The 11,856-nt window shown below is 44.9% G+C and overlaps 2 protein-coding genes across 2 annotated transcripts; both read right to left on the bottom strand.

Annotated features, from left to right (window-relative positions):
- Positions 1 to 525: 525 nt before the first annotated feature.
- Positions 526 to 3,628, bottom strand: thbd (thrombomodulin). Its single transcript, XM_008398135.3, has one exon. The coding sequence runs from the start codon at positions 2,457 to 2,459 to the stop codon at positions 825 to 827; it is 1,635 nt and encodes a 544-aa protein (XP_008396357.1). The 5' UTR covers positions 2,460 to 3,628; the 3' UTR covers positions 526 to 824.
- Positions 3,629 to 4,387: 759 nt separating this feature from the next.
- Positions 4,388 to 7,824, bottom strand: LOC103457758 (thrombomodulin-like). The gene has a single exon (XM_008398133.3). The coding sequence runs from the start codon at positions 7,437 to 7,439 to the stop codon at positions 5,823 to 5,825; it is 1,617 nt and encodes a 538-aa protein (XP_008396355.2). The 5' UTR covers positions 7,440 to 7,824; the 3' UTR covers positions 4,388 to 5,822.
- Between the last annotated feature and the right edge of the window lie 4,032 nt (positions 7,825 to 11,856).

The raw sequence follows: 11,856 nt of genomic DNA on the forward strand, positions 1-11,856 counted from the left end.
GATGAGCTCTTCTCACTGAAAACAATCTTTGTATTGTCTCTTCCCCGTCACCTTTTCTCATGTTGTAAATGTGTCCTTACAGTTATTCTTATATGATTTTTTTAAAACCATTATAAGATGTTCCCACTTACCTTAAGTTGCTATGGTGACACCTGAATTCCCCTCAATCTGAGACAATGAAGGTTACCTCTATTCTATTCTGTATTGTGTACATTTAGAACTGCGCAATTATGTGGTTACTTTCAATAATTACAATGATAATGTTGATGATGAACAATAAATTAACATCTGTGATCGACAAAATAAGCTACCCACTAAAATATATTTGTATATTAAAGTATTTGTTTTCATTACATAGAGTATTGATTTCATTTTGAATGAGAGGCACCATATTCACTGCGTCTGAGCAGATATGGGCCGAGGAACAGTTCCGTTGCAAATTAATTTATTTCCACCAGATGGCGCACATAATCTACCACTGGAAACAAGTTAACTGAAAGAGTCATTAAAAAATCAATCAAAACGTCATTATAATCATTTACTTGTTCATATTACATTTTAATACCAAAGTAAAAACTGTAAACAGTTACTTTTGTCACTTCATTACATGTCGGAGGCTGTATGTGAGTTGGGCAGTAAATATAAACACGAACGGATTTTTCTGTAAACCGTTTGCTGCTTCATTTACTCTTCTGGCTGAGCTGCATCCTGCTAGACTTCTTCCTCAAAAGTGAGTTTTTAAAAAAAAATTTTTTTTGAGTTTGTGCTTCTGAAGGCTCGGCTCGTACATTCATTTACGCCCTTCGTTTAAAGGCGTCTCTCTCCTACACCACCTTGTCCCTGTGGCTGTCGCTCAGCCTTTGCAGGCCGTGCATGTTCTCCTCGGCCTCTTTCAGCGCACCTGCGGCGCTCTCCTCCTTCTTCCCTCTGCGCAGGAGCAGCACGTGAGCCGCGAAAACGGCCAGCACGACGATGAACACCGTGCTCACTATGATCCCCACCAGAGCCCCGGCCGTCACCGCGGAGGGCCGCCGGGTCGGGTATGTGGGCGATGCGGGGATGCTAAGAGTGGAGCTCTCCACGACCTCTCTGCACTGGTCTTCACCCACTAACTTGAAACCGGGCTTGCAGGAGCACACGTACCCGCCGTACGTGTTTCGGCACTCCTGTTCGCAGTAATTAGATTCGCACTCGTTCAAGTCTATGCAGAAGCTGGAGCCCCCCCTTTCCTCCAACAAGTAGCCGTCCGGGCAGAAGCACTGGAAGTTGTAGTTGGGGTCGCACTCCGCGGGGCACTCCTGCTCCCCGCAGTGCCGCCTGCATTTATGCGGATCCTTCTCGTCCACCCTGTACCCCTTAAAGCACGAGCACACGTAGCTTCCAAGAGAGTTGGCGCACTCGTGCTCGCACGGCGCGAGCGTGCACTCGTCCGTGTCAACGCACGCGCCGCCTACCAACCTGTAACCGCTCTCGCAGACGCACGTGTAGCCGCGCGGCGTATTCACGCACTTGAAGTTCTCCTCGGGACACTGGCGCTCGTCCGCGCACTCGTCGAAGTCCACGCAGGTCCTGCCGTCCGCGGCCAGCTGCAGGCCGTGGCCGCAGCCGCACTGATGCCGGCCTCCGGCCTCGTAGCAGGTCTGCTGGCAGTGCAACGCCGCACATGGGTCGTCCGTGCCCTCCGCCTGGCACGAGATTCCGTTGGCCGGGCTCACGGTCTTGCCCGGCGGGCAGTAGCAGATGGGGGTGTTGCTGGGGTCCACGGCGCATTTGTATTCACACCCGCCTTCGTTTATCTCGCAGTTCCAAGGAGCCCGCAGCCACTTCTTGGAGGTGCCGCAGATGTATTTGGTCTTGGACGGGGAAAGGGTGGCGACGCTTCCACTCGGCAGCGTGGAGGACTGAACGTCCTCCACCTCTAACCCGTAGGGAGTCCAGTAGCGCACAGACTGCTCCGCTGCGTGCGGCAGGTTAGTGCAGGGGTCGGTGAAGCTGTTCTCGCAGAGAAAGCCCGCTGCGGGCTGGTCGCACGGCGTCTGCCTCCATTTAAAGTTCTCATCTCCGTTCACGGACACGCAGCGGGCGGCGGCGCAGCTGTCGTCGGGGTCCGACTCCCAGTTGACAAAGTCGCTCTCGGTGTCCTTGGTTACCCACTGGAAGCCTCGGAGCTCCTCTGACGGGTCCGGACAGCCGCTCAGGCGGTGCAAGCCGATCCAGAAGCTGCCGGTCAGGTTTCCCAGCAGGACGGAGAGCACGTCGCTGGACACAGAGGTCCGCACCGTCATCAGGTGACTGTCCTGGTCTCTGCAGAGCTGCTGCGCAGAGCTGAAAGTGCTGGGGTCCCGGAACAGGGTGAAGCAAACATTCCCGATGCAGTAGCTGCTGGTCCGCTCTGCTCCCGCAGCTTTTCCCAGGAGGAAAACAAGCATCGGCACAAACAACCCCGCTGCGACGTTCATGTTTGGATCTCAGCTGTGCCCCGTTTAAGTTCTTGCGCGATCCGGTAACCCTTTGACTTGATTGTTTGGAGAACTATTTAGGTGGTATTTATAAGCCCCAAGCTCCATGTTAGGGCCCGGCGGAGGAAGGAAGGCGCTCTGAGTAACGAACTGCCGGACAGCTCGCTGCCCTTCCACTTCACATCCACACTTACGCACGGCGTGTACGGGCTTACGCATAACTGTTTTTTCCCCGAAAGACCCTTATATGTCCTCGTAGCCCCTCCCAACTCAGCCCCGGCCAGCGTGACTATCCAGTATGGCAAGCAGTTTGTGTAAATATTTGATATTCTGGAGAACTGTCAGCATTGTGGCCTTCTTACTCACAGTAAGGTTTGTGATTAAACCTTACTAGGTAGATATTTGTCCTAGTTATTTCATTATTAAATATTTTAAGCACCACAAGTAAGTTGTTGACCTAACATGTTAACTCGTCCACATAATTCACTTACCAACTTAAAAGTATTTCTTAAAGTTGGTGTGACCCAACAGTTCAGCTGGATTACTACTCAACCCTACAATGCATATTTAGTAAACTTTATAGTCTTTACAAGAGAAATTGCTAATCAGAAAGTTAACTAGCAGTCGGTTCTGCTGTTGGTTTCTTCACTAGATGACCAGTTTTGACCAGGCAAGAAGTTGGACTAAAATATTCAACATCCTTTCAGCCACCATTTTAGCCAAGCCATCTGCTACTACTCTGCACTGCTACATTTACTCACACTAGTACAATGTTTTCCTGCACTAGCAAAAAACAACAACAAAAAAACCCACAACAAAAACACTACATTTTTATTAACCAATCACACTCTTTTTCTACTAGTCAGAGTAAAAACCAAAAAGTACTGAAGCTGTCCATTTTAGTAACATTTTTGACACACTTGTCTATGACCAGACCCCTCTAGTCAAAGCTTTGGCTTTAAAATATTATATATAAACTAATCATTACAGACTTGGCCCAAAAATTTCCAAGTGACCATTAAATATCTGCACTTGTTGACTCTAGTTAACTAGGACCATTCAAATCACTATTTGATCTGAGAGGCTAATTAGTTTGTCTAACTGGTAAAATCCTAAACGCTTTAATTTGTCAACTAGTTGAATTTACAGCTCACAGTGAACTAGTGCACACATTTAAGGGTTACTACTTAACAAGTGTGTCAGTTGTTTGGTATTGTTAACAAAAAAAGCAAACTTGTTGAGATACTTACTGCAGCACTTTTGCTAGTTGGACTTTTAGCCGCTAGGCTAAAGTGCCAGCAGTTCGTGAAACGAGTTGCTGAGAAGAATTTCTTTTTGTTGAACTGGTTTGAGCAAAAGTGAAAGTAGTGGAGTTTAGTTGTGACCAGAACGGAGGGGAGGTTATTGAATATTTCCAAAACTGCTTGCCATAGCCTACTCCAAGTAATCCGTTCATTTGTGTTTGAATCGCAGTATTTCATGATGAGAAGTAAATACGATCTGTTGAATATATAGTGTAAAAAGTTGTTGTCACTTCATTTCCTTTATACGTTTATTTTAAATAAAACTGAATTGTTGAAAGTATGCTGGTCGAATAATTGGTCAACTAGTTGAATTGATAGAACCTAATTTGAGTCCATTTTCCCCCTAATCAAATTGAGAACTTTCTTCTTTTTTACGGTCCTGTAATGCGGGCTTGAATTATTCTATCTTAAAACAAAATAAGAAACTTCTTTTGAATACAAAATAAAACATTTTCTTTAGTTTTTTTCATTAAACTAGGAAAAAAAGAAGAAAAAAATGACAAACGATCAACTATGTCAGGTCTTTGTTGGTTTCATATCCTGTTTTGTAAAAACACTTCAATCTGCTGCAGTTTTTTTCCCCCATCTTTTATTGTTTTGAAGAGACACATATATACTTCTGGGAACTTTGCATCTTTTTTTATTTATTGATTTACAAACAATTTTAGTGGTAAAAAATACTCATACTGAAAATGTTACGTTCAATAAATCATCTAAGAGCAAGTAGGAAAATAAGCTTAATGAAGACCTTCAAACAGGAAACAATCTGGCTCCATGGTGCTGAACGTAATGAGACTTTTTCTATGGAAGTAGAAATGACCTAATTAATGCAAAAGAAAAAAATAAATCATAAGAATAACTGGGGAATTTTTTTGCTGTTGTCCAAATATTCGTTTGGACGACAGCAAACTATTAACTCATCTGCTTTGGCAGCATAAACTAGAAAACAAATACACAGTAAACCATGATTTTATACAGATGTTTGCAGCTGTAATACATGTAATAGCAGCACAGTTTTACATTCACATGAAACTGACCGGTGAGAATCAGCCTGGTACAGTTAGGTTAATAGTAGCAGTGTACAGACCATGCTAACGCTAAGTGGTTTACTCGGCAGTGACACTCATTTCACAGTTCGTTTGTCACACAGTCTTTTTTTTTTTTTTTTTTTTACACAATTCAGGTTATTAAAAACCTGAAGTCCAGCTTTCATTTAACTGTTTACATAAATAGCACTTTATATTTATGACTCACGAGTCATCAGTCCGCCCTATTTACACGCTGCGGTTCTCTCCCAATGATGAGATCTGTTTGTGTCAAAGGTCCACAAATCAGGCAGCTCATTTCTTTTTCTTTTTCAGTCACATCCAGTGTCGATCTGTTTTTAGCTTTACATTAAATGCAACTTCGTCAGACAATTAAAACAGAATAAACGTCAGAAATGCAGCAAAGACGTGCATAGAATGTTGCATAGTTAGGAAATGTTGGAAACTGCAGCTTGCGCCAACTGTATAGTACCTGACTAGAGCTGGAAACGGATCTAACTAAAAAAATTTTTTATGGAACAGAATTAGTTTTAATTCTGTTCAAAAAGCCAAATACAGAAATCTTAAAGCTGTTTTCACTTCTCACTTCACTAATAGTTTGACTTAAATTTTTCAAATGTAACGTGACCTCAGGATATTTTCTGTCTCCAAGGACAAACTTGGATGCACCGATCAGCCCGATCAAAATACACCGATTTTCTCTAACTAATAAAAGGCTGTAATTCTTAACATCAAATGCTTCACAGATAAAATAATAAAAAATAATAATAAAAAAAGGGGGCGGGGGTGTTTTTGGTCCATAAACACATTTTAAAAATAAAAATCAAGTTTTATGCCTTTGAGTTTTGTAATTCCTTCCTATTTTTGTTGAATGCAACGCTACCCTTATCATTGTACCTGAAGCACAGTTGGGTTTTATGTTTTGAGAGAAAAATCGAAACGATCGATATCGACCGTTGCATCGGTATCTGATCGGTGCATCGCTCTCCAGGTGAGCCCGCCCGTCAGACTCTTTACGAGTCGTTTTTAAACTGCTTATCGAACGATAATCTCTTGTAGGTCTCCGTTGTGACCTGCTGCAGGTAGAAAATATCGATGTCCGGGTGTTTTATGGAGTTCAGGTTCAGCGATGCGCAGCGTCTAAACGCCTGTCTCACCACGCACGCCAGCAGAACCGCGCACAGCACCAGGAACACGGTGATGCCCAGGACGCTGCCGGTCTTGATGTAAGATGGCAGGGCGGCCGGTTGGAGGCTGACCGGCGTGCTGGCAAGATCAGGAGGCGACCCAGATGCGTTCTCCTCCTCCCCTTCCTTCTGCAGACGGACACACTTGTCGGTCCCCTGCAGCCGGTAGCCATTCCTGCACACACACCTGAACCCACCGGGCAGGTTCTCACACTCGTGGTCGCAGAGCGCCTGGGATTCGCACTCGTCGATGTCATAGCAGGTGGCGGAGCCCTCCCAGAGGTCCAGGATGAAGCCCTGGGGGCAGTAGCACTGTTGCATGTCCTTCTTCTCCAGCGCCAGATTGTTGTTGCAGATCGCAGGACACTCCCTCTGGCTGCAGTCCTGCTCGCACTCGGTGGGGTTTTTGAGGGACACCCGGTATCCCTTCTTGCACGCGCATTGGTACACCCCGCTGACCTTCTCGCACTTCATGTGCTCGCATAACATGCAGATCGACGTGTTGACGCAGGCGCCGTCCTCCTCCACAAAGTCGTCCGCGCACCTGCACTCGTACCTCCCGTCCAGGTTGACGCACTCCTCGCCCTCACCTGTGCAGAGATCCATCGTCTCCGCGCACTCATCCACGTCCTCGCAGCGTCTGCCGTCCGCCGCCGGCTTGTAGCCCTCGGGGCAGCGCCTGGCTTGAACCTGGGGTCTGGTAGCCGTGGGCTCCGTGCAGGAGATGTTGTTGTGATGGAGAGAACGCGCGACCGGACACGTACAGGTGTTGGAGGTTTTGTTGCAGCCGTGATCGCAGCCGCCCTGGAAGACCTCGCAGGACCACGGAGACTGTAACCATGTGGACATGCACAGGTGCTTGGAGTCCGGGTACTGAGCGCCGGACCGTCCCACCAGGGCCAGGGTCCCCGGAGGAAACGTCTCAGACTCCAACACGTCAAAGCCCGTTAATGTTCTGTACGTAACCGACGTGCCTCCGCTGCTCAGAACGGCTCCGCAAACCGAAGAGGATTCATACAGACACAAGAAGCCGTCCAGGGTGTTTCGGCACGGCTCCGGCCCTAACGAGACTCCGGACCCGCTCCCCACGGAGACGGCGGTGCAGTTTGTACCACCGCGCAACCAGAACCTCCCCGTGAACGTTCTCACCAGACGCTTCAACACGTCCATCTGCTCGTCAGAGCCGGATCCGATCAACTGTCCGTTCGACTCTTCGCAGGCTTTCTGCGCAGCTTCAAAGTCCGCGGAGTGCTGGAAGCAGCAGAGACCCCCGGAGCAGCTGGCGCGCTGAGAGGCGGCAGCTTCCTGCAGGAACAGCGCACAGAAAATCAGAGCCGGAGTCACGAGATTCATGCCGGCGGAGTGAGGGCGACTTCTAATTAGGACCCCCGGTTGTATCGAACGGTTCCAATCGATGATCCGAAGCTCAAACAAGAGTCCCATTTATACATTCCTCGCGGTTTTTGTTTTTGCGCTGGTCAGGAAGGAAGTCCCGTTCAGCCCAGAGAGAGAGAGAGAGAGAGAGGAGTCGTGGTCAGATTGCTCAACCCCCATTCTGCCCTTATCTCGGAAGAAAAGTTGCCCATCACAACCACCACACACAAACACACGCATACACAAACTCATATGGCTACACATTTTCTCACCACCAGATGTACGCACACGAATATTTACTGAGATGACAAATAATTAGTTTTTACCAGAACCGCCCTCCAGCTGCGACCTGCACTGTGATCAAAAGCTGAAGTCTCATGAGAGGGGAATCACCCAGAAATACCAGATTATTAGTTCTTCGGAATTTGGGAAATATCCCACTCTCATTCAAATTAAAAGGAAAACACGATCCAGAGGCTGAACCAGGTCAGTGTCTCTGAGCACCTTGAGGCTGAAGAAGACTGAGTTTGGATCTGATTAGAAGGAGATGACGTGAATAAAAACTCAAAGACACATGTTTCTGAAAGTTCCCAATTATTCATGTACAGTATGAAAAATAACTAAATAGTTTTATATGTCTACTCACTAAATGAAACATGTTTGTTTACATGTTTATAATTTAACCTTTTATTGAATCTTTGATACGACAGATCAAATGTATCTCAACTTAAAAATATTTTACCCTAACAGCAAACTTTATATTTTGTAGTTTGATGAAAACCAGAATGTATTTTTGTTCAGAGGCGTGTCTATCTGTGTCATGTTGTCCAGGTTCCTGCCCCAGCGAAGCAGCTTCATCTCATCTCAGTCCCCCCACCATGTTGGATTGTTGGTATCATGTTCGAAATGTTTTGGAAGTTTTACGCTCCACGAAACAGGACATGAACCATCTGAAATGTTTTAGTTTTGTTTTTCCAGTCCACAGAACATTTTCCCAGCAGTGTTTGGACGTCATAAAGGTTTCTGGTGTTGGGTATTGGCAGGGAAAATGTGAGATATGAGGATTTTGATATTTGAACCAGTCTATGGATGCCATTGTTGCAAATCTAGATGTCATTTATTGGAGTCACAAAACCTGATTTCTTTACTTTGAAACTGAGTAAAACATAGATCGGTACTATTCTTATCGGTTGTCAAATGGGTGACAAATGTTCCTCCCCTGCACAAAAACAGCTTCAAAAAATTGGGCACTAAACGGCAAAAGACTGAAATGACCAGCAATTGATTTTCTTTGTCCAAGGATGACCTCTGTTGGAAACTGGCTGTAAACATGTCTGAGTTGCATTCCACTCTAATCACCAAACACATAGGATAAAATGAATGATTTGGGTCCAGCTTGCATTGATGCCTAAATGATCCCAGTAGCCATTTTTCAGTAAAAAAATAAAAAAGAGAAAAGAAAAATCTTCAAAATGTTGTATTTCTTGTCTCTAACTGTTAGGGTAGAAACAGTATGTTGTCTCTGACCAAAGGGACTTTTCTCGTCATTTTCCTATTTTGAACATTTGCAGTTTTTGTCATTTGATATCCGATATCAACCGTATCAGGGGGACATTTGTTTCCTGCTTTGACAACCAGCAGCTTAAAGGGTTTTTTGTCTGAAGAAGTTTTAAATGATAGGTCCCTATGGATACGGATGTGATATCGCTGACATCTGGATGAAAATGTAAATACCTCTCCTGCGTGATGGAAGCTAACCAGTTAGTCAGATGTACACTGACTGTGTTGAACAGCAAAAGTAAAATGAAGCAATTCATACTGAAAGTGTTCATGTCTGTGAACTCCAATACTCTCAGACATTAGCAGTCTGCTATTTCACAAGAAACCACTGCTATCAATGGGGCTATTTTTGTTCTGCCAGTCAACGTTCCTGTTACTATGTGGAGTTACTTTGACTAGACCTTCGGTCTACATCAGAACACGTCATCAGCTGACTGTGAGTCTGCCAGGATACTTTTAAAACTATTGAGAGGTGGAAATTGATGAAACGCATCGTCTTCAATGCCGCTCCATAACTGACCGTCAGACGTTTATATACTGAACTCTTCACCCTTCCTCTGAGTAACCACTAAGGCAGCTAATTATGGCTTTGAAAGAATATGATGTCTGGTATTTCTGATACCTGTATAATGACAGAAACATCCGTTACAATAAATGCAACACAACCTAGTTCCAGGAGAGACCCTGAGTCAGATGGACAAACATCCTAAGGTAATGCTCCTAGAATAGCTACTGAAGTAGGTACAACAGACATATTTATAGTCTGTGTAAATCAGTAATCACTCGTAAAGCATTTAGCGTATTAGTCTTTTTCCTCGGGGCAGGAGGGAAGCACTAAGGCTCCGAAGAGGAAGTTTGGAATCAGGAGTTTGAATAGATTTCCTTCACCCCCCGCAGGATGTAGAAACCTGCCATGACAACTTTCCATAAACATGTCGGTAAACTACATTTCCATTTCTCCGTTTTAGGCGATGGATCGGTAGAACAATCTACTGTTGGGCCTTATAGATTTCCTCTCGGAGCGACTCAGAGATGGATGAAATCCGTCCGCACAAGGACAGGATGAAGCACAATAAGGCTGTAATTTGTTATACACCCACAAAGCTGCTTTATCACTGTAATATCAACAAATTGTGATAGAGAAAGGAGGTGGTTCCCCCACAGAGGTGTTGGCACCAAAGCCACGGCGTTGGAGGATGTGGTGGGATGGAAGTGAAGGGAAGGGAGTGGACGGGGCGTAAGAAAGGACATTCTTTGTTCACGCTGTTCAAACAAGAAATAATCAAGGTTTTTATAATGAGCAATTGACATTCATACTTTTGCCAGGATTACTGTATTGGGGATGGGTGGGGACATCACGAAGAGAGAAAGATTTCTGGTAAATTGGTAATAAAGTCCAAGAAAGCCCAGCACCATCAGTGTTTCCGTGTTGAGGGTGACTGAGTCAGCAGCACAAAAAAGTATGTTTCCTTTAAATCAAAGCCTGCTCCTTCATCCTTCATTCCACTTTTCTTTTTGTTTTACCAAGTCCAATAGGAAATGAAAAGGTTTAGGTCTTTCATTAAAGCTCTGCTCTGGTTAAAACTGCCTTTCTGTGGCTGATCGCTGAGGGGGGCCTCTCTGCTTCCCTGCTCTGTGTGGAGCGTAGAGGCTGCCGACCGGCTACTGGCTCTGGGTGTCCACCTCATCCTGTTGGTAGTGAGCAGGAAAAGAGCACAATAACATGGAATACCACTGAGCGAGCTCAGCATTATGCAAACACCTTTGTACTCTTCTGTTTCCTCTCATCTTCTGACCTGTTCCTGGAGAGACATTTCATAGCTGCACCATAATCACTTTGTGTGTCTGTTGCCGACAGGATCTGCAAGGCCTGAACGCATACACCTACAACCTAAATGATAAGGATTGCTCGATTAAGTTTTATTACTTTAGTTCCAAACGTTTATTCTCTTTTTTTCTAATGTTTACCTTCAACACTTCCCGTACATCTGTGGATGATCAACATTTCATACAATTTGACTTCAATCTCCATGTGCTCTAATCCATCCAGCACCTCCAGAATCAGTAGAGCAGGCTTATGTTGAATAAGTAATATAGCAGTTTGTCATAAACGGCATTTCTCCTTACAACGGTGGAGACCTAAAAGCGTACAAAAGGTGCTTACTAGTTTTATTTTGTGTACCTTGTGGGCTACATGATGGAGTATTCTCTCCATCATGCGTACCTTCTCCATATGCAAAATCTGATTGCATGTTACTTACTTCTGAGGTATTTGAATGTTAATCTTACCTTGTAAAAAGTGTTTGCTGCAAATCTACGAATACGCCACAGACTGCCAGCTCTTACAATTGACTCGTTACTAAAAAAATATTAATGACATCATTGCAGAGTTGATATGTGCCTTCTCCCTTAAGGTTGAACATTTCGGATTACCTTTGCCTTTGGGTTGGTTCAGGATACTGCAGGAGTTTTTATCTTCTTCACAGCATGGCACTCCGGTCCTCAGGAGTTGGTGTTTATTTGTATTCCGGGTCTAATGTCCCTGAACTAACCTCTCAACAGATCTTTGTACCAGAAATCCTTCTGTATTGGTATCCACAAACATGGTGGGCCACAAAAGGACATTGCCATGGCAGCCGGCTGTTCCAAGTATCCAAGCATATCTATGGAAGGAAAATGGTGAACTAAGCCACAGTGATAATTGAAGCCACAAGAGTGAAACAAAGTCCACTAAAGAGTTTGGGAGAGAATAACAAGATGTGGACTGGAGTCGGATTTTGCAGCTGATGCCAAAAACGTACCAACACAGATATTCCTGTGCCTGACCTGAACGCCACGGAAAATCTATAAAGTTTGTCGAGGAATATTGACAAAGTATTGACTACATACAATGTGCAGGACATGGACATACTTTTTAGTTGACCCA

The sequence above is a fragment of the Poecilia reticulata genome, chromosome 21 (genome assembly GCF_904066995.2).
Source record: "Poecilia reticulata chromosome 21, P_reticulata-male-v2, whole genome shotgun sequence".
Classification (NCBI taxonomy): Eukaryota; Metazoa; Chordata; class Actinopteri; order Cyprinodontiformes; family Poeciliidae; genus Poecilia; species Poecilia reticulata.